Source organism: Athene noctua, chromosome 3 (assembly GCF_965140245.1).
Source record: "Athene noctua chromosome 3, bAthNoc1.hap1.1, whole genome shotgun sequence".
NCBI classification, from domain to species: Eukaryota; Metazoa; Chordata; class Aves; order Strigiformes; family Strigidae; genus Athene; species Athene noctua.
Window position 1 is genome coordinate 5,225,343 of NC_134039.1, and position 26,054 is coordinate 5,251,396.

Here is a 26,054-nt window from a genome sequence, read left to right on the forward strand (position 1 = left end):
TCCAAAGGTAATGGAAGAAGGCAGAACAAGAGACCCTACTGGCTTAACTGTGAGCTTCTGAGTCTGCTCAAAACCAAGAGAGAAGTGTACCAGAGGTGGAAAAGCAGATGAATACCCCTGGGAACTACAAGGGCATTGCTAGAGTGTGCAGAGATGCAGATAGAAAAGCAAAAGCTCAGCTTGAGTTGAAATTGAACAGAGATGTCAAAAACTACAAGAAAGGGTTCCTCAGGTACTTAAACAACAAGCAGAAGCAGAAGGACAGTACTGACCTGCTGTTAAACAGGAGCAGTGAATTAGTCACCAACAACACTAAAAAGGCAGAGGTTTTCAACACTTTCTTCATCTCTATTTTACCATTGTTCTTGGGTCCCAGGCCTTGGTAACAAAAATCCAGGTCAGTGCAAACACACGACCCACCATCAGTGAAGGAAGAGTTGGTATGTGAACTATTACAGGAGCTTGACCCCTACAGACCAATTGGGCCTGACATCATCCACCTGGGGGTGTTAAGGGAGCTGACTGACATCGTGACACCACTCTCCATAATCTTTGAGGAGTCATGGAGGTTGGGGAATGTCCCAGAAGACTGGTGGAAGGGTAGTGCCTCCCCTGTCTACAAGCAGGGCTTAAAGGAGAATCCAGGCAATTACAGGTCTACCAGTCTGTCTTAAATCCCTGGGAAAGTTATGGAACAAATCCTCTTGGGGGCTATCACAAGGGAAATGAAGCATGTGATTGGGAAAAGCCAGCACAGGTTTACCAAGGGTAAATTGTGATTGACAAGCCTGATCTCCTTCTATGACAGAATAACCTGCTCGGTTGATGTGGGACGAGCGGTGGACATTGCCTACCTGGATTTCTCCACAGCTTTTGGTACAGTTCCTCACAGCCTTCTCCTAGAGAAACTGATGCCTTACGGTCTGGTCAAGTGATGTGTGTGGTGCGTAGGGATCTGGCTGACATGCTGCACCCAGAGGGGAGTGGGAAATAATTCTTTTTCAAACCAGCAACCTGTCATAAGTGGGGTCTCCCGGGGATTGATATTGGGTCCAACGCTCTTTAATATCTTCATAAATGGATGATGGGATCAAGTGTACCCTGATAAAGTTTGCTGATTATACCAAACTAAGTGAGAAAGGGGAGAAACACCTGCAGGAAGACCTGGATAGGCTGGAAGAGTGGGCTAGCGAGGGCAAGTGTAAGGTCTTGCACCTGGGAAAACATAATCCAGGAGTGCAGCACAGGCTGGGATCTACCTGGCTGGGGAGCAGCTCTGTGGAAAGAGACCTGGGGGACCTGGTGAACAAGCTCAATATGAGAAACCAGTTGTGCTGCAGTGGCAAAGAAAGCCAGTGGGTTGCTGGGTTGCATCACCAAGGCACCACCAGCAGGGACAAATAAGTCATTGTGCCACTCTACTCAATGCTTGTCAGGCCACACCTGCAATACTGTGTTCAGTTTTGGTCCCCGCTATATATAAAAAAAAAAAGTGGACAGGCTGGAGAGGGCCCAGAGAAGGGCCACAAAGATGATTGAGGGGCTGGGCAGCCTGCCATGGGAGCAGAGGCTGAGAGAAATGGGTTTGCTCAACATTGAGAAGGCTCAAGGGAGACTTTATCACCGTGTTCCAGTATTTAAAGGGTGGCTACAGAGAAGATGGAGACTCCCTTTTTACAATGAGTCACACAGAAAAGGTGAGAAGTAATGGGTACAGGTTACTCCTGGGAAGATTCCAGCTGGACACAAGAGGAAAATTTTTCACAATGAGAACAATCAGCCACTGGAATAGTCTCCCCAGGGAAGTGGTGGATTCCCCAGTGCTGGACGCTTCTATGATTCAGCTGGACAGGGCACTAGGCCATCTTGTCTAGACGGTGCTTTTGCCAAGAAAGGTTAGACCAGATGATCCTTGAGGTCCTCTCCAACCTGTTATTCTATGATTCTGTGATTAATCTAGAAGTTTAACAATTTGACAGCAGTTCTCTGGATGCAATGTTGGAGTAAATTGCAGATGCAGTTTACATTCTGGGTTGGGCAATATGCTCTAACTGTTCGTTTTTATTTCATAAACCTCTTTTCTTTTGAACAAAAAGGTCAAAAGAAGCTTGTTTTGCAGTTCTTCAGCTGAGCCAGTCTGTATAAGGCTTTGATGTCATTTCCTCGGTACCCGTTTTATTTCTATTTGTATTATCCCTGATGCTCAGTTTCCCAAACTGTTGTTCATTTTGTCTTCTAATCTAAATTCTTGTCACCTTTCTAATGGAATAAATACCACAACTTGATGAAAAGATGATTATTTGTGTCTCTGGTTGTCCTGCAAGTTCTGTCATTTTGTTCAACTTGCATATCCTGCCAGTCATCCGTTGTCTTCAGGAAACAAATGAAAAAGCATTTGTAGTCCTGAATAAATATGGCAACCACTTTGTGTTGGAGCTGCTTTGCTTGTACTTTGATGGGAAAATAGCTGTTGATCAGCTGGTTTTCAGATAGTATGTCTGCTTTGGAGTATTTTTAGTGTTCCAAAATGTATTTACAAACCGGAAAAGGAGTTAAGATTAGAAGAAGAGGTTTGCTTCCTGAGCTTTTATCAAGAGACAGAGAAAATAGTTCAGATTCTGAAAATGAAAAGGAGATTCAAATATAAAGATGTAACTTCTTTTTCTGTTGATTTTGTCATAAGTAGGATTGATTACATTATACTTTATACTGCAAAAACAAGGAAGGAGGAAAACAATTTATTCTTTCACTGCATTGGAAAAAGTTCAAAGATATGTTAATCTTAGAGTCTTTACATACAGTGATGCCATGAGTTGTTACTTTATGTCTTTTAGAATTTTATCTTAAGTTTTAATTCACGCTTAAAGTGCCTTAAGCATGCCTGCATGCTTTTGAAGCTGTTGGACTGATTGTCAAGTTTCTTTGAAGTCACCTTGGGTTTTAAACATACATGAAAAGACTAAAGCTGTCCTCTAGGAATGTGCTACGAACATCGTTATGAAAATTCAATATGCATTATTTAAATTAGTTATATTTCTAAAACATAGGTTGATGACTTCTCAAAGGTTAATAAAGCTGCAGATGAAAATGTTAGCCATTTTCAGCACAAGATATCTTTAGTTCAATTACGGTTTTATCAATATAAATGATGATTTTGATTACTATTCACTGTGAGGTTTGAAGTTTCATATGTTTGAAACAAGGAGTAAAAGATTGGATCCAGAATAAATATTGGAAAACAGCATATATGCTGTAGTGAACTGTAGGCAATGGGTCCTTTGGAAGAGTTCACCTGTGACAGGTCTATAAATCTGCAGCACCCCACTGTTGTTTGCTTTGTATTACAATAGCAAGTTCTTTTTAGTATTTTCTGTGGAAAAGTTTTGAGGAAAAACAAGTAGCGAGTAGATTAGAGCTTGGTAAATATGATTGTGGTTCTCAGAATGATTGAGATTGGCAGGGATGGTATACTATAGTACAGTAATACGTATATACTAATATATTTTTAAATATATGTAATATATGAAATTGTGTTGGGTATTATACTGCCTTCAGTATCAGTAGCTATTGATGACAGCTGGCAACCCTTTCAAAGTTAATATTTTGTTCTTTATGAACAATGGTGGAATTTAATCTGAAGACTGATGCTTTTGAGATAAAAGACATGAGAATGTCCTAATGAAGATAAGAATTCCTTTCACGCTTACAGTGTTGTTTAATGGAAGTGTTCTTTTTTGTCAGCTTCCCTGGGATTCTTCTCTATTTGCTCTTTCTTCTTTGTTTTCTCTTGCTATTAGGTTCCATCATTTAGATACTGTGGGGAAGTAAGAAAGTCTCAGTGCCATAAGATGCCCTGGCACAGTTCACAGACTCACAGAATGGTTTGGGTTGGAAGGGACCTTAAAGCTCATCTAGTTCCCACCCCCCTGCCGTGGGCAGAGACACCTTCCACTAGCCCAGGTTGCCCCAAGCCCCGTCCAACCTGGCCTTGAACCCTTCCAGGGAGGGGGCAGCCACAGCTGCTCTGGGCAACCTGTGCCAGGGTCTCACCACCCTTATAGGGAAGAACTTCTTATTTATATCTAATCTAAATCTACACCCTTTCAGTTTAAAACCATTGCCCCTTGTCCTATCCCTACTCTCCCTGATCAAGAGCCCCTCCCCAGCTTTCCTGTAGCCCCTTTAAGTACTGGGAGGCCGCTCTAAGGTCTCCCCAAACCTTCTCTTCTCCAGGCTGAACAACCACAACTCTCTCAGCCTGTCCTCAAGGGAGGTGTTCCATCCCCCCAAGCATCTTTGTGGTCTCCTCTGGACCCACTCAACAGATCTATGTCTTATGTTGTGCCCCCAGAGCTGGACCCAGCACTGCAGGGGCAGTCTCGTGAGAGTGGAGTAGAGAGGGAGAATCCTTTCCTTTGATCTACTGGCCACACTTCTCCTGATGCAGCCCAGGACACAGTTGGCTTTCTGGGCTGCAAACACACACATTGCTGGCTCATAGTCAGTTTTCCATCCACCACTAATCCCAAGCCATTCTCCGTAAGGCTGCTCTCAATTCACTCATCACCCAGCCTGGATTTGTGCTTTGAATGCCCCAAACCCATGTGCAGGACCTTGCACTTGGCCTTGTTGAACTCCATGAGATTTGTATGGGCCAGATCTCCTATTTCCTTCTGGAGAGGGCCCACATTTTCCCTAGTCTACCTTTTATCACCAGTGTACCTATAGAAGCTTTTCTTCTTGCCCTTGACATCCCTGGCCAGATGTAAATCTGTCAGCCCTTTGACCTTCCTAACCTGATCCCTGGCTGCTCAAACAATTTCTCTGTATTCCTCCCAGGCTATCCATCCTTGCTTCCACCCTCTGTAGGCTTCCTTTTTGTGTTTGGGCTTGTCCAGGACCAACTTGTTCACCCATGCAGGCCTCCTTTTTTTTTTTTTTTTTTTTTTTTTCCCTGACTTCCTCTTTGTTGGGTGCTGTAGTTGTAGTTGTAGCTCTATCCCAGAGGAGTTACTATCTATATAATGTTTTAGAAACGTGAAGGCAATCAGAGGAGGTTTCATGACTCAAATGTATTGTGCTCTTTACCATATCATACAGTTTTGCTAGCAAAAATGTATATTAATACTAAGAACACTTAGCACGTATTAACAGATCGTTCTGCATGTGCGTTAGCTCTTGTTTTTCTTGTTTAATGACCCCCTCAGTGGATAGTGTCTGTATTTGCATCCTGTAGAATAAATGAGCAGATAGAAACTGTAGTTGTTCTTGACACAATATTAAGGTCTTAAATGTGACAGGGTAGAGATCCATCTTATTTACTGCAAATGCTTGAAGAATTCAGTTACATGTGATATGGGAATTATAATTATGCTTCAGTTTTGGGCATGTTCAGGCTCTTCCACAGTGTTTCCTTTACATAGTTTTTCACATTTAATCAGTCAGAAGGTCTCCCAGCAGACTGTTCCATTCACACTCACTCAGCTGTGGCTCAGCTCAGTTCTAACTCAGCAGGAAATGTCCTCACCACTATATTAGGAAGTTGTTCAGGAAAATTTGCTCGCTCCCTCACTTCATTATTCACTTCAAAGTAGTCTGTTGTTATATATTCCAGGTAGCAATGATATTTACTTGGATAAAATAAGCGTTAGCGTGTCCTTGGTTCTTGTGGTGAGCTTAAGGTTGTGCATGCTGCATGTTCTCTTGTGGTTATACAGGGAAATCTGACATCTTTCTTCCCTTCCTATAAAAATGTTTGTCTTTAGCTTCTCAGCTATATCGTTCACTAGGATGTGTTGGTGATATTATCCACGTGAAATTACTTACTTTGCTGTAGACCTGGAGGCACACTTGTGTCTTAGTTCTGGAAAGCTCAGATTCTTGTTTCACATCAACAGAAACAGTGACCAATCTGTATTTTATATACAATAGCACACTCTAGTGTGTATATTAATTAGCCATTATGGATTGCTTCTCATCATATTTAACTCCAATTTTCAGTGATTTAGTACCATTGTGTTCAGTAATATTATTTTTCTCTATATTTGGGTAAATTGGAGGAAAAGTATGTCTTCAGATGAGAAGTTACTAGTTTCTTAATAGAATCATTATGATACTAAATTTTACTTCTTTTTTTTTTTAATTATGCTTTGAAAGAAAAAGAGAGATGATAATCTTTGTGGTGAGGAAAATCTTGATGATTGGAAGAATTGAGTCTAATATGAAAAGTCTTAATGATGTAATTGTATACATCAAAACTCTGTAAAGTGGATTTGAAATATGTCTTCTAATTTGGTTGCTAGCAGGGAACTACAGTTTGCCTTTTTTGCATCAGTACAGAAATTAGGAGGGAAGAGAGTACATCACTTCCTAAGATGTTGGCTTGGATTTGCAGCTAATTCTGAAGATGCCACAGCCTTATAGAAAACAGAAGAAATGGTGTTTACTGTTGTGGACTGATTATTATCAAAAGATACTTTGATACGTCGCCAGTTGCTTCCTTTTCAGGTGACTGTGTTTGGTGGCCCTAATTTGCCGTATCAAGTCTCATTTTTTGGATGCTGTTTGTGATACGTGTTGGGAGCACTGACACAAAATAATTTTTCTAAGCATCTACTTTTTATACTGAAAAGAATTGTGGTTGCTTTGAATTAGATGACAAGAAAGTGAGGCAGCAAGTACCTTTTTCTTCCCTTGTGTAAGCTTTCATTTGTTGCTGTTACAGTATATCTGACGTGCAGGCATGCCAGAGTGGAGGGTTTGTAGGGAACCTGTGCAGTGTCTGTGAGTGACATTTTTCCCCAACACTTCAAGACAGTCTGCCCCTTAAAAAGTTAGCAGAAAAATAGATCAATTTAAGGATATTAACAATAATGAAATAAAATAAGTCTGATGTCTTTACTCTCTTTTCTTCCCCCATCACAAATCCTCTTATTGTGGATCTTACGTAGTACTCTGTTGAGAGGTGTTACCCTTACACTTCCCAGTATGTGCAAAGACATGCTCTGCATTTCTGTCAAAATGCTGGATGTTGATAATGACCCTTGTTTAAACTGTTTATGCTAACAATGGTTCACTTAGACTGAAATAATTTAGGAAGCAATTCAGTAAAAAGATCTAAAAGAAATGCTAATGCAGTTGGCAGGCAGTGACAAGCAGTCACCTTTCTTGTCGTCACAGCCACTTCAGAAGGCTTCTCTGCCCCACAGCATCCTTGGGAACTGCACCTCTTGGAAGCTCACCAGGCATTTGGATCCATCTGCCTCTACGGTGATTTGATTCACAGGGGCCTAACAAAAGAAAAGAGAATCTGGAGTCACTTGGATTTTAGATTGTAGGAAAACTTTCGAGGTTCGATCCTCTTCTCGTCCTTATCATTGAAGTTTTATTGGATGTATTTCTGAAGGCACATACACTTGCTAGCATTAAAGCATGTGTTCTTATGCATGCCTTATTCACGATGACATGTTTCCTCATATGAGAATCACAAAATGGAAAAAATACAGACACTGGTAACCATTGAGCAATGAGTTGCCTGTCGCTTTCATACTATATCCATAAAGAATGCCTCATGCTCTCTGGAATGATTGTCAGGATTTTGATCACAAAATAAAATAAACCCCTCTGTCTTCCAAATTTATGTTTAATTACTGTCCTTGTTCTGTTGTGAGCTTCTGTCCATCACAAGGCACAAAGAGAAGGAGTGAAAGTCCTCTGAAGATTATTTTACTTAAATTTCAAACTTCTCAACTCATGTTTGATTCCTTTCTTAAAAGCATTCATTTAAAAAAGAAGGGAACAACAACATTCTTTAAAAACCTCTCCAAAGTCATACAAACCTTGCAGGAGAATTCTACAAGAGCCGGGAAGCACAAAAATTCTTACCCGTTTGATAGGAAATCTGAATATTACATTTCAATTTCGGGTCTACACCATTCAGAACTTTTCACAGAACTTCCCTTTTCTTTCTTACAAGCAGAGTAGTAGTTCGAAGAGTAGTTATGTCAATTCATTGAACTCATTTTCCTGTGGAAAGTACACATTTTATTGAGGATTTGTGAAGGACTGACATGACCATTGTTCATCAAATCAGTACGCTGCTGTTCTTGGAATGTTTCTGTTGTGTTCATAGCCAAATCATGAAACTCAGGAACTTTTATGTATCTTCATTGTTAAACAGTAAATCAAAGCATACACTACCAAAATGTGTTACTTAAGGTGACTTTGGGTCTTTTTCTTATTGGATATTAAAAGGACCAAGCACACATTCTTTTGAGTGATGTATCTATAAGATTCTGAAACAATATTTTACAGACTTTCGGAAGAAAAGGCCACCTATCCTCAAAACAATTGAAATGCACCTTTACGAATTAAAAGAACTAAACTTATAGGCCTGCTGTCTTAGCTGAAAAATCTTGCCAATAGACACAGAAAAAAGGCAATGTAGTGTTCATCAGGCTGGATGAAGCCCTTATTTGGGGGGAGCATTGCAAGGTGACCTTCAGCGTTTTGTCTGTGTGCTTGTAATAATGGCCTTTCATTCTCTCTTCTACCTCTGGTGGAGAAATTGATTGCTAGACCTGACCCAAGCAAAACTGATGCCTTACTATTAGTTCTTTACTAATGAATCTTTACTCTAGGAAATATCTTAAGAAAGTAAGTCCTGTAAAAAGTGTTGGATGGAATCTTCATGTTGATAGTTATACCTTGGTGTTGATGCTTCAACTTGTGTTATCAGTTTGCATTTAGTACATGACTTTGAACAAGTCACTGATTCTGAAAAACTTTAGCATGGATTATAAGAGGACAAACTGCATTTTTTTGCTATGTGGCTTGATTTGCCTGTTAATGCTACTGAGAGGTGCTGTACTTTTTTCAGAATGAAATATGTTACTTCCTTGGTCAACACACTCGATCCACTATGTCTTATTGTTCCGTCACAGAATTACCTTGAATGGGTCTCAGTTGGAAATCTTACTGTTTTCATTTGCTCTTCTCAATTAAAGGGTTCTTTTCAACATGGAATGCTTTTTCTTCAGTTTTGATTTTGTTGGTTTGGGTTTTTTTCAGCTAGAATACTTAATGACCATTAACTCCCTCTTCCTATATTATTCTCTTTTCACGTTTGTGAATCCAGGATATGCTACTATAGTAATTACATTTTTCTTAATTTTTTTTCCCCCCATGTTCACTTTTTAAAGGGACGTATTTGATAATGATTTGTGAAGTTTTGGAGCTAAGCACTGGACCACATTTTTCCTCCTTATACCAATTCTATAGTTTCGTACTGTAAAAATATTTCCAGCTCATCACTTCTTTTTTTCTATATGTAACATCTGAGTTTAACTAGTTTGTGGTGCATCACAATGTGACTAAACTGATGTACCCAGATGTGCATTGTTATCTGATGTAGTAGTTTATTTACTCGTCAAAATAGTTCCGTCTTCAATTCTGCTTCAGATTAGCTGTTCTCTTGTATTCAAGAGAATCTGAATGTCTTATTATAATTGAGGCAATGATAAGAACTTTGCATAGCTATAATTTCAGACTTTTTGCTAAGGTGGCCCTTGCAGGAGAAAGGAACTGAATGACAGAGCAGAAACCTCTAATCAAATATAGAGTTACAGACAGATTAATTGATTTTTTTTTTTAATGGTGTTATATGATCTTTCATAATAAAGTTGTGCATGGTTTGTTAGACACTAGGTTTTGCTTATTTCAAACAAAGAGATCTTAGAAAATGTAGAAATTGTATCAATTAATTTCAACTTGAATTCCATCCAAAAAGCAATAAACATGTAATGTGAGGTGTGTATGGTTTGCCCCAATGAATGTCTTTCTGCTTTCTGCATCAGTTTTCCAAGCTGATGTAAAGCACCAGTGATGTGCTGTACTAGCTAGTTTGATCCTTGAAGCAAAGAAGGAAGGAGGAGGGAAAGTTTTTTTATCTTCTTACCAATTGGTGATTTGAAAACAGTGGTGCTGCTTACTGTTAAGCATGAAATGCTGATGAGAATCTAATGGTGTTCACATTGGAGACCCAGACAGCAAACCACAGGCAAGCGTTTTCATGTAAAGGCAAAAATATTAGAATGTTCCTGTCCATGTTCTTCTTACATGTGAATTAAATAAAAAGTAAACAGGAGAGCTTTATTTGAAAAACATATTCAGGATGTCTTATGCAAGAACATTTTCCTGGGAACCTTAAGAGTAAAAAAAAAAAAAAAAAATAGAGAGCTATGTAATTAGTAGGAGAAGGGTGTGGTCTTCTAAGGATGATGAATATGGTACTAGTCCATTTCAAATTTTTATTAATATAGGCAATAAACTACATTTTCAAAGAGAGTGGGTTGGAATTCCTGCCATTCACAGGTATACCAAGAAACCAGAAAAAATCAAAGAAAATTTAAAAAAAATATTTGGAGAACCATTTAGAATTATCTGGGGACTAATAAACTAGAATTCAGACATAAAAATAAGTTTAATGTTAGAACCAACTTGAATTGAGCATATACATGATATCTAAAGAGCCAAGATGCGTTCATTTCTTCATGAAGGATACCAAAGATGAGGAAAATTTGCTCTCCTGATTAAAATTGTAATGTCAGGTGTCTACGTTGCATGTAATGTTTCAATGTTTTTATACAGGAGAAGCATAAGCAGGAGTTAGAAGACATGAGAAAAGCTGGACATGAAGCCTTGAGTATTATTGTTGAAGAATTCAAGGTAAATGAGTTGCCAAGACAACACAATTTCCAAATAATATTATTGTAATAGTATATAATAAGTATGCACTACGGGCAGTCTTCTTTAGTACTGCTTTTTCTGGTTGCTCAATCTCTTTCACTTTAAGACTGTATTTTCTGTTGTTTTCAATTTAGACTGTTTGCCGTGAAATTTTGCATGACATGTTTTCTCACTCTGCACTTTGGGAAACTTCACATAAAGTAGGTTAGCCATTTTCAGTAATGAAACTTAAAACCAGAACAAAAAAGAAAAAAAAAAAAAAAAAATCAGTCAGTTGTGGTAAACTTTGGGTTTGATTATTTATCACATATCCACATTTTGGACCTTCTCAGTCTCAACAAACTGCACTTGCAGGAAGACAGTCTCACAGAGAATTCAGCAGGTTTTTATCTGTACAGGACTAAGAGAAGGAGTTAAGGATGAAATAGTCTGAATCTCTAATTCTTCTCTCACGTTGTTCCTATTTCCTCTCATCTGGTAAAATGAAGGAACTGGGTGTTACCATGGACAATAAATCCTGTGTCTTTTGTGCTGTTATGGAAACTTTCTAGTAAGAAATGCACAGAAGGACAAGAACTGAATGAGAAGGAGTAGGTAAAGCTAAGAATTCTATTATAACTAGACTTAAAGAGGTAAAGAGGATCTGACAGGGAAAAAAATTGATAATGGGAAATGGAGAAGACGAGTGTTTTTGAGAATGAGAAAGGAGACATAAGACCTGGTAGGCAACTGTGAGCTGGGGACACAAATCTGTCAATGTTATTAGTGAAGGGGAAATTCAAATTGTAACTGCTCAACAATGGTAATTTGTGACCAAAGAATGATCTGGCATGGAGGGCAAGGAGGCCCAACTGCACAATGGTTAAAACTTGCTGGAAGCAGGAATGCCCCAGACAGAAGGACTCCATGTCAGGGAGTGAAGTGTCCCTTGGGAATCAGATAAGAAATGTCCCCAGCACTGTCTTGGAGCAATCCATCCCGGAATGTGAGTGCTCAGGGGCCACTTTGGGTAACCAGCGCTGCCGCTGAGGGTTCAACTGAACACTGGGCTAAGGTGCCCCATGCTGATGCTCACATGGCTGGTGCTGATGCAAGAGTATATAAGGAATTGTCCCCTGTTGCATCTCTGCAGACTCCTCGTAGAGCTGCTTATGGAGGTAGGACTGTCCAATCCATTGCTCATTACATCTTTTAATGTTTAAGAGCAAGCATGTTTAATTTGCCCCAAGGGGTATGATAAAAATTCCCTAACATTAGTTGGGGTTGGTATGGAACTGGTAGGATAAAAAGGGGGTAGGATTGAAGTTGAGTCTTGTGATTCAGGTAATAAGCTGAAAGCTTCAGTCTGGGATCTACTGGTCCACCAGCAACCTGCAATACTTTGTCAGGGAAGACAGGCAGGTTGGTTGGTTTTCAGCAAATACCCCAAACTCACTTGCAATGCACGTTTCTGGTGGTGTCAGATCTGCAACTCCAAGAGAGCTGTCTGTGCCAGATTCCAAGTCTGCTGCAAAATTTGACATCTTGATGTTATGCAAAACTTTTTTTTTTTTTTTTTTCAAATTAGTTTCTATGGGGCTTGTAGACTTCATCCTCACATATAAGGTAGGCTTACCAAGTTCCACATCTGTGAGAGTACCACTCTGTAGGGGACATGATGATGCTTCTAGTACCCTCTGATTGAAGGTAGCCCACGTTGTAGGCTGCAGAAAAGTGTAAAGTAATTCTAGTCATCATACGTGTTTGCAAGACCTGATAATAAGAAAGGTTTTTAAATAATTCTGCTAATAACTGTTGGTAGTGTTCTAATTAATACTGGAATCGGACGACCTGTAGAAATGTGTCTGTCTCAATCAGTGCATTTATTGATTATAATACTGAAACAATTATTTCATCTAAAGGGAACCTATCCAGAAAAAAGTTTCAAAAGTTTCCATTCCTGAGAGAAGTTAAGTATGGCCACTGGTAACGTCCCATTTCTCCATACCTCCATGATTTCACTTCTGGAGAAGAATTATTTTGTGTGTTTTCCCTTACTTTTTGGGGAACACTCTGCAGTGGAAGCTCTCAAATGGGAATTTTCTTCGGACTGTCCCCCTGAACATATTGCGTATCAGCATTTTTCATTTCTTTTTTGTGCTAGATGTGTATAAAATATCTGGCTGTTTTTGTGTGAACTTCTATTTTGAAAACCTTAGTAAGCTGTTTGTAATTGCTGTACTTATGTTTCCTCCTTTTTATTTTTGAAAATATAAACAAATTATGAAATGCAATAATTTTATAGTATTGAATGAAAGTTCTGTATGTTGTCTAGATATAATTTTTCACTATTTTAATGCCTTTGTGTGAGCTAAGGGGACTTTTTCATGGATGATATTGCCCCTTTTAAGGAATAATCTCTTTGTGTATAGTTGCATAAAGGAATATACTCATGTGCCATATTGAGCTTTGAAAACTATTTTACCAGTCAACAGCAGCTGGGAAGATCTGATGTGCCATCTGGAAAAGAAGACTCACATTTATCAGTATCTATGATTTGGCAAAAAAAGATTAGGGATTTAATCGAATAGTGTAATTCTAAGCAATATTTATATTTAGCGTATTCTTTCTCATAGACTGTTTATATTCAAGTCTCCTGTTGCCTCATGTGGTTAGTTGCCATATTTTGGTCAATGAGATCACAGTATTCTGTGGAGAAATAACATCAGATACGCCAGCATCCGAGTAAAACACTACAACCAACCTTGTCTGCAAACATGCAGTGAGTTATTCTTAAGGGTAACCAGAAAAATCAAGTTTGTTAGGTTTTTAAACACTCAAACTTTTTTGGGTTGTTTATTTATAGCTTAAATACCTTTTTAGTAACCCTTTACCGTGTACTTGAGAGGAATAACAGTGAATCATCAGAGAATTGAGTGAAGGGAAAAACTGTTCTGTAGTTTCGTTTGAGAAAATAATCTCATGGTCTTTAAAAATGTTAATTCATGGTTAATATTTCAATATGGAACAGAATTAAAATTATTTTTTTTTCTTGAGTCAAATGAGGGTCTGTAGTTATAAAAGTAATATTTTTACATTTTGAGGACTTTTTAACTACACATTTATTTAGGACTTTACTAAATTTATCAGACATGTTGGCAGTTAGTAGTCGGATAACAAAGTAAGAAGTCCTACATATAACATTTTTTTAAGCCTGTAAAGTAAATCTGATTAATCCTTTTAATGAAATACAGAATTGTGGAATGCATTGACTCTTAATTCACTTATGATTAGCCATGCTTAATTTTGTGCTGAAATATGTCTTCTTTATGTTTTAAAACTGTTACACTAATACATACCACTTATATGCAGAAGTGCTTTCCATTTTCAGTAGATTTTGTCAGTACTATCTAATTAATCTGCAAATTACCTTGAGTGTGGAAATCCAGCTACTCAAGTCTTCAGAACTGTTTTAAAGGCATAGAAAGGAGAAAAATCTTTCTTATGATGAACACAGCCCTATTTTGCATTCCTTGGGTTTTTAAAACAAACTGATGCAGATTATTCCAATGAAGTGCTGTCTTGTGGACCAAATTAAGTTGTTGCAGTCATGACTGTTGGAATTATGACTAATTCTCTGATGCCAGCCGACTGTAATTTTGTAATGCCACTCCAAGCAGAGTTGTAGCATGAGTGAATGTAACACCCAGCACTGGTTATTTAAGGATAGCAAAGTAAAAGTATGAACCATTCGTGATTAGCCCCAGAAAATAATTGCCCGAATCCCTCAAGTCCCAAATCCTCTAAATTAGGTATTGAAACTCTGGGTTGAACAACAATGGAAAAGAATTGACTGCTTGCCTTTTCTGTATTCCAGGCATAAATAAACCTTCCTGCTGGTAGATTTGTGAAAGTGCCTTTCTTTTGGCATCCAAAGGAAAAGAGAAGTTGCCTGGTCCTTTTTAATATGGCAACAGCACTGAAAATGGAGCTTAAACAAGAAGTCAAATACCAAATGATCTAATTTCAAGGATCTGAATATACCAAATCCCTTAGAATTACTGCAGTTGTCTTTGGAATATTAGCGTGCCAAGATGTGCTGGCAAATTCACTAAAAGAGACCATTAGACACTTTATAGCACAAACCCTCAGAAACCTTGGTCATTGTTAAGCATCTCACATTCTTACCTTCCTTTCAACAAATAAACCACCTAAAACACAGTCACAAAATTTGTATTAAAAAACATGGGCAAACAAATTAAAAATGAACTTAGTGTTCTATGTAGGCCAAGTTTCCCCTTCTTGTGTTTACCTAATTTTGTTTAATTTCTGTCATTCATGTCATTATTTTTTTAAACTTTTATCCCTGGTAATTAACTACGGTAAAGAAAAGTAAATGTAAGTCTTGGAAATGATGCTTGTGGGATCATGTCTCATTCTAAGATATTTACCACAAGCAACATAAGGATTTTCCCTCTGCTTGTTTAATCAAGCTTTTGTTCTGAAATTGTCATAGTTCTGTAAATAGATGAGTTAAGATTTTTAATCTGCTTTGTTTATATTTCTCACCATATAAGATATCCTCTAATGTAAGCTTTAATGAATATGAGGCAGGTGTATTTATTTGATGGTATTTATTTACTTAGAGTATTTTATGCAATTATTAGTCTTCTAACCGACAGCTTGCCTGAGTCAGATGTGTGTTTTCCTTTTATGGAAATTAACTTCAAGATGCAAAGTCCTTTCCAGCCCTTCCTACAGTGAGAGTTTTGTCTATCAGTTTTCAGTGTTAGGTGGTTGGGTTTTTCAGCTTTCTAGAATGTAAGAAAAGACAGATTTGCAAAGTATGGGATATGTGGGGACCATAAGATTGTCTTTCAAAAATATTTGTGTCGATAATAGACCTCTGAAAGAAAAATTTTAAAGATTTCATGACAAAAGAAGTTAATCTAGAATGAGAATATCTTTTTTTTTTTAGACAGAGTTTATCCCTAGTAAGGAGTGAAGACTTCTGAAGTGTGGCCAGTTCTCAGCTCTTTAAAATACCAACTTACTTTATTAAGTTTCCAAGATGACATACTGGCTCAGAAAGGCCTGACACATGAATAAAAGGATAAATTCAAAAGTTGTTGCAAGGGCTTGTATTTCACTTCCCAACTTCCTTACTCGTCGATGTGTAAGTTGCAGTAGAACTGAAGTGGGCCTTGAATATTATATAATATTGGGTTTTGTGATGAAGAGCTGGCTAGGAGAGGAGAGATTCCTTGTCATTTCTACACTATAGGAGTACTCATGTACAACAGAGATGCTACTGTAAAAATCTTTCTACAGAATTCTGATAAAACCAAGGTACAATCAAGTCTCAATCTTCTGAAGATCTGGCTATCAAAAATATTTTACTGTTGATTAAGGCATCTTGATATTTTAACAGCTATCATAAAAATTATAAGATATCTCCCTTCCTTTTTCATAAGGATGACTTTTTGTATGTGGTTCAGGCTTCGAACAATAAGTACGGTGTTAAATATTATAATAATTGAAAGCTTAGAGTGAGTCTGCAGTTTATTTCTGGCAGGAGTCTGGGCGACCAGTGTTTTGTGGAAAATAAATCATTTGCACTGACATGCCAGTAAAACTGAGATCTCTAGATAAAGCGAGCATGGTATTCAAACTGTAAGTTGTTGCTCATTACTGGTATACCAAAAGGAGCTGAAAATGAAACTGAAGTTGTTTGTTATACCACTTTACAAAAACCATGTTGCCTTATTGTTGTGTTTGATTCAAATGGTTTTCACATTAAGTCTTTGAAACACATGACTAAAATTCAATTTGCACTGTAAACAGGACAGTGGTTAGTGAAACCATGAGGCTTCTTCATACCCTCATGCACATCAAAATGTGTTGACCTTTTGTAAAGAATAACTTGAGAAGAATTTTCCACAGGAAATTCTTTTTGACTTGATATCTAAAATTTCACAGCACGAGTTCTGTTTAAAGCTTTGGTATACGCTATGATTATGAGTGAAAACAGTTCAGGAAATTCAACTCAACTTTTTGTTTTATTTAGACTCTACTTCATTATAAATTGAAGGTTGACTCTGACCTAAGCAGGAGTTTAGCTGCTTTCATTTTGGTCAATTTTCACATGTACAGAAAACCTCCTTTATTCCATAGCACCTAACTAGACACGTTTCATTTTCACTTAAAGGGAAGCTCACTTGAAAGTAGACTGAGTGTGAAATTATGTAGTATCTTGGGCTGAAGTGGATGTTGGATTCTGTTGAAAAAGACATTTTCAAAAATCTTTAAAATAGTTTATATAGCATGTGTACTAGCTAATAACTGAGTTGTAACACCACCAGTCAAATAGTACGTTTTATGAAGTTAATATATCTTCTCTACGGGAAAGAATTTTGATTGTGTCCTCTGCTCTGCCTTATTGTTCATCAATTGGTTAATTATATTTTGCTCTTAAATAAACTCATAGAAATTAATTAATGGTGAAGACAGAATGCTGAATGAGATGAATCGTTGTCTAATGCTGTGAAACATAGAAATTCTTATGTACTATTGCTGGAATTAATGCTGCTATTTAATATAGTTTGTATGTATGATAATTTTACTTTTCACTAGATTATTTTGAAAGGTGACTTGTTTTGGCCATCCTGACTCAGAAATTTTTTAAGATGATGTTTGTTGTACTGTCTTGTATTTAGTTACTTATGCAAGTTAATGGTGCTCGAGCAGGGGAGAGAAACCAGAGAGGGTTTTCTTTTGGATTGACTAAGGGGTTTGATGCAGTGATTTTAAGTAACATTACAGAAAGTAATGCAGCATCAGGATGCATACTGATTTCCTGCTGATGTTTCATGTAAGTTGATCTAACATTTTCAAAGAACGCTACACATCTGGGAAGTCTGTTTTTTGCATAGATTGAAATTGCTTTCAAACTGTTTTTCAAAAGAGATGAGAGGGGATATTAAACTCTGCTCTGTTTTTCTTCTTGCCTTTTTTTTTTTTTCTTTTTTCTCCTAGAAAAAGAGGGAGTTGACCGAAAAAGATTTGGCAGTTTGTTACTGTTAGGGAATTTGGGATGAATTTGGAGGTAACAGCCTATATTTTGAGTATATAATTCAAGACGGATTCTCATAAATTCTATCTTTTTGCCATACAATAAATGCTGTTCTGGGCAAGCTGCTGTGATTTCTTTTGCCAGTAGAATGAAGACAGCATGCACTAGGGCTGGGAAAATAGGTACGTATTAAAAATGGGCTGGAGTGTCTGCGCTATGGTTTTGGCAAAACCATAATCACCGCACTTTTGCCTTTCCAAGGATGAGGACAAATTTTAGAAAGCATCTAGTACCCTACACGTAACACAACCTGTAGAAATACTGGATAAAATTTGGTGATCGTTTCTATTTCCTAATCTTTAAACTTTTCTTCTCAGATTGGGTACAGTACAGTTTTTCAGTGTCTAGTCTTTACGCAGTGATGCAGTTCTGTAGTGTTCCCACCATACATGTAGTGTGAATCAATTACATTCCAGGCCTGCTTAATTGCCTGACCATTGCTGGAGTATGTAATAAAGTAATTAAGATGTGTATTCCCTTAAGGGCGCCCCAAGGCGATTATGGATAAAGTTCTTGTTAGAATGTTTGGATCTAGTTTCAACTCAAGGTCTTATAAAATTGTTCTAATATGTGAAACTTTAAGGTTTGGTCTTTGTCTGAGCTCAATTGGGGGTTTGGACTAATTTACTACTTTTTTTTTTTTTTTTGTAAAATTCCAGTTTATAAGGTTAAAATGGATTCATTTTTAATCTTTCTGCAAACTAATTTAAAAATGTTTTGTACTGTCACTTAAATGTGCGAAGGTTTTGATAATGGTTTGACAAAATAATGGTTTCTGTGATTTTTATAACCCATCACACATAAAACTAAAATAGGTATGAAGACTCATTAGAGTACTTGTTCTTAAGGGGGTTTTATTTTCTTTTGTTTTGTCAGAAGCCACAAGGTGTTTTTCGTTAGTGGAGGAAAAGTGGGATCAATTCTGTGATAGTTTTTTTTGGGGGGTTAGGAGAGACATGAGAAAGGAGGGAAGAAGCAGGATTTCTTGAATGGTTTGGAACTTTTCTGATAGTTTGAGCTTCAGAACACTTGCTTGGCTGTCATTGTCATCCTACAAGTCCTGTTATTTGGAGCAGCCACACTGTATATAGTTACTGTTAAATGTGAGCGTGCATGTTACTCCTTAGGTTTCCCATTAACGATGTGAATTTGTTCTTTGAAAACCTCCCCCAAGCTGTTGATGTATATATGGCCAGAAACAAGGAACAGAAAACATAAAACAATTTGGTGATGAATTATAATGTGCATTGGAAATGCGGATTATTTCCAAGTGACAAAATAGCAAGTAGAAGATAGAACTTCTCCCAAATGAATTACAGAATTTAAACTACCTTATCATACAACTAAACCATTTAGTGTGTACAGACAGCAGAACATGTTCTGTCCCCCCTCCAAAGGATCTACAAGGTTCTAGCACATTCTACAATTCTGCTATTATTTTGTTGTTCCTTACACCATAAAGGCTGCTTTTCTACCAAGAATCCAGAGATACAGATATTAGAATAAGAACGATAATCAGCGAATCTTTGATATTTTAGGACTTGGAAAATTTGGCTTTATCACTAGTGATTCTCTGGGAAAGGAAAATCAGGACTGGGGTAGAGTGCAGACTCCTAATTTTTCTTTTTGGTTAAATTCCACTAGTTTTAGTCTGATAAAATGAGAGGAGCATGGAAGGATTTCTTTCTCTCTTTTTTTTTTTTTTTTTTTTTTTGAATGGAAGAAAATACAACTGTACATTGGATTGTAATCTATCTGATACCTGATAGATTTTTGGAAAGGGACCTAAAGGTTTGCTACTCCATATCTGACTCTGATAGTTTCTTGTCACTTCTGTGAGTCATCTTTCCAGTACTGAAACTGAGAATACCAAGCTAGATTAATTGTTAAAATCTGAGACATTTTATTCTTGTCCCAAGATTTTGACCACATCAAACCCAGTAGATACCTCAAGTCAGGGTAGTTTTTGAAAGTAATGCTGGTTTCAGAGGAATTAAATATAGATGTGTTAATTTGGCACCCTTTTCTTCCCCTAATAATTTTCGCAGTGCTACTTCCTACTGTTGTTTTCTTTTTCTGATCTACAAGACAAACCAGCTATAGATTAAAGTCTGACGCTTAAAACTTGACTGAATTTTAGCTTTGATTAGCTCAGAAGATTATGCCAAGTTGAAAATTACTTATAACCAAACCAAATCTAGTAAAACAATGTCAGTGTAGATGTTAATTGGTTTTCTCAGTTAATGTTTTTTGTCCCAGTTCAGTAATGGTGGAAGTGTAATACAAGATACGGGGAAGGAGGAAATGTTAAAGGACCGTGTATGTATGTTACCTGATTACTTGGAGCTGTGGTAATATTTTTCATTTTCTTTTCAAGAGTCAAAGGAAAAATGTTACTATTCTTACTTTTTTTTATACCTAAATATGCTGTGATTATTTCATACATAAGCCTGTCTGATTAGTGGAAGGGCATCAGTTCAAATAATCACACTGTTGAGTACGTATGAAGTATGGTTATACAGTCACTGTAGTGGCTGCAGTTCAGTCTTATATTTCTGCATGGCTTTGTATTTGAATTTTAAGCAAACCGCTTTAAATAATGGTTTATCAAAGGTAACACAGTTCTTTAACTGTTCCCTGATGCAACGACTTATGTAAGGGGTGGGAGGCAGAAGATTTTTGGAAGCTGAGGAAATTACAAATAGCAAAAGAAGATCTAGTAACTGCCTGAAAAAAATAACTGCTTATTTGGCTCTAGTAAAGACTAAAAGGCAACCTCGCTTTTGGTTAAAGGCAGATGTAGTTAGGGCTTGTGAATTGTGTTGTCCTGAGGAAGGAGAGGGGAGGGGAAAACCCCCCCAAAAAAGCAAAAAGCTTAAGCATTATTTGATAAATGTAAAGCAATCTGAAAATCTGAACTCACCACTTCCTTTATGACCATAGCAAGCGTAGACTGAGGCAACAAACGTGATAGGAGTGTAGAAACAGATCTACATCGACACCTTTTGCCATCACAGTCCTGAAACTGGCTGTTGGTACGAGATGGCCCTTGCCATCCTGAGTCAAGGAAGTTCATTACACAATACATAGAAGGAAAAATTAATTACCAAGAGCACCCATATTGAAATCCTACCCTTTGACTTCATGCAACAGATGCCATAGGCTACATTCTGCCGTAATCCTACTTAAAATGTTTCAAAGAGCTATTAAAAGGAGTCTGCTTCAGGAATGCCAGCTTGATATTAGGTCAGTGGCCACAGATTTATGGAACATCAACCCCCCAGGATAATTGTGTAATTAATTAAGGAAGAAAGCAGTGTTTTCAGCACTGATTGCTCAGGTTAGCAATTAGTCAAAAGACTTTTAGTGTCATTGTACTGAAAGAAGTACTTAAGTATAAGAGTTAGAGATGTCTATCATTAAGTAGCTGAATGTATGTTTCAGTTTAGTAAATTAGTTATAGTAAATTAGCATTTTTAATGAGCGATCTTGAAATCTGCAAAAGCTTTGGATGGATATCGTGTACCTCTGCTGTATTTACTTCATCAAGTAACCTTAAATGGTGGTTGTGATCAGTCAAAGAAGGAAATTACCCATTTTTTTAACTCCATGTTTTCTGTTTTCTTTTTTTAGTCTCGGAAAGACATCGTTTTATACCATCTTTATGTTCATATTTACGTTTTATAGTCAGCTGGAGCCGGGCAGATGTAGGATATATGCAATGAACATAGCAGTGCCCTAGGCAACAACTGCACCTTACATTAGAATTAAAGGAAATGGTCAAGTTTAGCTTTTATTTTATTTTAAAAATAGTCTTATTTCTGATAATTTCTTAAATACAGGACATGATTTCAACAATAAATGAATAATAATGAAAGACTAAATTAAAAGAGCAAGATACCTTCATCTAGCCATGCCAGTTCTCTGTGACATTTCGCCGTTCATACTTCAGAAGAGTAGACTTTCTGTTTTATCCAACGGCCTTATCTGCCAATGCTGACAATTATGATCAGTCCTGAGCAAAAAAATTTTCTGATAAGAATAAAAACATTCTACACTTTACAATAAATTAGAGCTCAACGTTCTGTTTTGATTGGAAGCATATCTTATAACCATAAGGTTCTGAGAATCTTCAGATTCCTCTTGAAAGAGGAAATCTTATTTTTATAGTAAGAAGTTATTGCTAGTTCAGGTTATTATGTGACACACTTCATCTTCTTTTAAGCGACTTGAAAAGATTTGGGCCTTGGAATAAATAATTTATTTGGTATTTTAAAGGCCTGCTTGACTGGAGGATCTGCTGAATGTCTCCATAGAAAATAAAAGATTTTTGTCTGGAGATTTTTTTTATGGCAAACATGGAAGCTATCTCTGAAGTACTGTGCCACATAGAGGGCTTTTTCTCTCTGTCTCCTTACTCAGCCAACTAGTGGAATAGTCAAATACAGGATCAGTTCTGTGCTACTATTTAAACTACAATAATGGTGCGTATGATAGAAAAGGAAGGTTTTTGTTTCTGTATGTGGAATTTTGTGTATTTTCTAAAGAAAATAATAATAATAAATTAATAATTTAACAACCTCTACATGCCATCTAATGAATAATAATTATTTCCTGGAAAACTGAAAGTTCTTTATACCATTTAATAGGAATTTAACAGTCGCCAGTTAAGTTTGCATAGCAAAGTGCATAAAGTGACTCAACCTTTGGCGTGAGCAAGAAGCTATCTGAGAAACGGCGTTGCGACTTAATGACCGTTCTGTTACCGTTTTCTCTAAGATCAGAATTTTTTTTTTTTTTTCTTTTGTGCCAGTTATAAGAAACAATTCTTGTCACAGTAGTTTAGGCAAAAAAAAACCCCATAGCGCAAAGTACAGACTTAATTTTTACCAGTGATATGTAATGTATACACAGTAGGTTTTAGTATGTACAGAAGCTACCCTTCTTTGAGAGTTAAGTTTTTGTGTTTGAATTTACATCAATAAAAGAATGAAATTTAGTTGAAAAGAAATTGGGATTTTTGCAAGTAAACTTAGGGCTAGCTAAATCGCTTGCAAACACCAGTAAATGTATTCTTGGACTTTGATTAAAGTATATGTTAAACACCATTTTTTACCTTTTCAATTTCTGCAACTGTGTTGAAAACTACTACCATACTATAGCACTACTAAAGAACACTGATTTTGGCACAAGAGGCTAATTAGTGGAAAATTCTGAATGGTCATTAAAAAATTGTCAGATTTTTTTTTAATACATTTTTTTGGTTTTTTTTCAGTATTCAAAATCGTGTTTAATGTGTGTGTTATGTTTCATGAAGTAAATATATCTCTAAAATAAAGATTGTTTGAAGGATGAGATTTTTTTTCTTTGTCTGCATTTGGGCCAAAGGTCTGTTTTCTATAAAACTTATGTCTGTTTTAACTTACACAGTAATTTCAACTACTTTACTATATCGATTAGTAGTTTAAAATAGTTTTCTACATTGTGTATAAATAGCCCTATGAATATTTGGAAAGCGACATAAATATTTTACAATATTAGGGAAAGAGACTTGCATAGCATGAGTTAACTAAGTCCTGCATTAAAATACCGTCATTGTTTAAGGAAGCCTGAGTGTAATTCCTCCAATGGTAATTTGTTTTTTCACATATCTTAAAATTTTTTATTTCTGTTTTTGCGTTCGGATGCTGGAAATTCTGCAGAGTTCAGTCAAGTGCATGTGAATACACACGTGTGCATGCACACGTGCTCACACACAGAGAGTTCCTAATTTTGTCATCTTTTCGTTACTGTCTTGGAACTTTGACTTTCCACACTTTGACTTCCACTGCTTCACATTTGAGTGTGAACTTCCTGGGGGGGCGTTCTTTTATGTTTTAAATTACTCAGAATTTCCATCTGCTTTTACTTGACTTGTGGTTGTGAAGATCATGCTTGGCCCATGGGATCTTACACTGTGCCGAGAGGATGTGGAGTTTTGTCAGCCAGGGAAATATGTCTGGCTTTTTTTTTTTTTTTTTTTTTCTCTTCAGCAGCTTTCATATGCTTCTCTTCTTGTGTGGTCCCACTAAACTGAGTATATTTAACAGAAATACTCTCCCTCTCTATCTTGTGTGTGCTGCTCTCTTTTAAGCAGACTGTGTATAAGAAATCTGAGATCCAAAAAACTTTTAGTCCTGACAGAAAACAAGGTAGTATTACATAGGAAGGTACTTTAATAGTCGCACATTTCAAATCTATAGCAGCATTCCACATTCTGGTAATATACATGTATTAGTAGATCTACAGTTACCAAAAAACATCCCAGTTCTATCTTTGTTGAATATTCTGTCCTTTCTTTTTGCAGGCACTGCTACAATCTACAGTTCAACAGCAAGAAGCAGCTATTGAAAAACAATATATAATAGCAATTGAAAAACATTCTCACAAATGTGAAGAACTCCTTAATGCTCAGGTATGGATGTGCACAGAGAAAAATCTTTGTGACTTTCTTTTAGTTTCAACTCTGTTTGAAAAAATATTAACATACGTGATCACCAAAGAAAATAATCAGTCTTTCACCTTGTGTCCTCAGCATAGCAGTAAACACAAATTTTAATACACAAAATAAATAGTCACTCTTCATCTGTTGGGATCAAAGGTGTTTTATAACATCTAAACCTGTTTAGAATACATTCAAGAAGAATGTATCACTGAGAAAAATCCTCAGAGCAACTTAATACTTATTTCCTTTAACAGCTGCCATTTTTTGTAGTCTTGGAGAGAACGTGCAATTATTTTTAATTTATGTAGATAAATGCAGGATTTGATTGTATGGGATTTGCACAAATTTTTTGATCCAGATCTCTTGATGCTTCATAGATAGTGGGCACAAACATCTGAGGTCCAAACCTATTTTATTTCATAGAAATCTTACATAAAAAATAAAAAACTAGCTATGAAGTGTTATATAATATTCAGAAATATATATATATATATATACATGAATAGGCCTATACTGGCTCATTTAACATGACCTGAGTAAAAGCACACCGCATAGCAAGTATAAATCAGATCAATTACTGATTAGTATCTGAACAGCGTAAACCTGTTTTGTTATTAAAAATATCTTAGTTTGACTTAAGTAAAGTTCTTGTATCAAAAAACATCAGTATATAAGGTGGGTTTTTTTTAAAAAAAGCTAATGTTCTAATATTTTCCTGAAGTCATTTACATTGCAATTAACAGTATTGTTACCTTCTAAGTAATGTTAGCAAAAATTCTACAAAAAATACAAAGGGTAATTGTTTATTTAATTTTCTTAGGGTATATTAGACCTAAATAGATTAAAAGTCCTCTTGAAGTATTCCATTTCCATCATGATTATTTCCATTTCCATTGTTTTATGACCATTTCACTATTCTGACCATATCAATTAACGCTTAGTGCCAACATTTATCAAATATATAAGCATCTGTATAAAAAACTGTATGAAGGAAAGGTGCAATACTTTGGAGAAATTGATTCTATAATGAATGAGGAGTTTATTGCACAGAACTACAGTTACTTAATGTTTGCCGTCAAACTTTGCGTAATAAACAAGTAAAAATGAATTTTAAGAAAATGTTTTGTGTTTCTGAAATTAACATACTGTTTACTGACCCAGTGTCATTTTCTGAATGTTAAAAAGGAGTGAGTCTCTTGAACTCTAGAAGCATTATAGGAAGATTTTTTTGAGGATGCACTTACAGGTGGAGCAGAAATATTGCTCCTGTGATCTGTTACATCGCAAATCAAAAGGTGCGGACAGAAATTTGATAACATGTTCAAGAGTTTCAGATTTACCTGAGGAGAACCCAACGATGTAAGGAACCTACTGGTCACAGGACAGGAGATTACTTATGACATAACACAGCGCCCTGTTCACATCATGTCTACATTCAACACTATTTAACACCCCATTTGGATCCCCAAAAAGGTTTACATTTTGTTCACGAAGTTCCAGGTCATTTCTCACCCAACTCAATCAAGGTTTAGCATCTTCAATTGTAATATAAATATGGGATTTTGAAGCCTAATTAAGTAGACAAGTGTGAGTTCCTATGGTAGAACTACCAGGTTTAGTAAACTAGGATTTACACTGGCTAATTTTGTTCACTCAGAAATCTTTGTTGGAAGAGATCTGAGAAATGTGTAGTATATTTTTATTCTTTTTGAA

General features: G+C 36.6%; 1 protein-coding gene across 7 annotated transcripts in view; it reads left to right on the forward strand.

Moving 5' to 3' along the window:
* Positions 1-26,054, forward strand: part of CCDC91 (coiled-coil domain containing 91) — a 150,511-nt gene that overhangs the window by 61,341 nt on the left and 63,116 nt on the right. For all 7 annotated transcript variants that reach the window (XM_074901206.1, XM_074901211.1, XM_074901204.1 and 4 more), the window contains 2 exons: positions 10,648-10,725; positions 24,204-24,311. In XM_074901206.1, the coding sequence (XP_074757307.1) occupies positions 10,648-10,725; positions 24,204-24,311 (186 nt within the window). The remainder of the gene's footprint in view (positions 1-10,647; positions 10,726-24,203; positions 24,312-26,054) is intronic.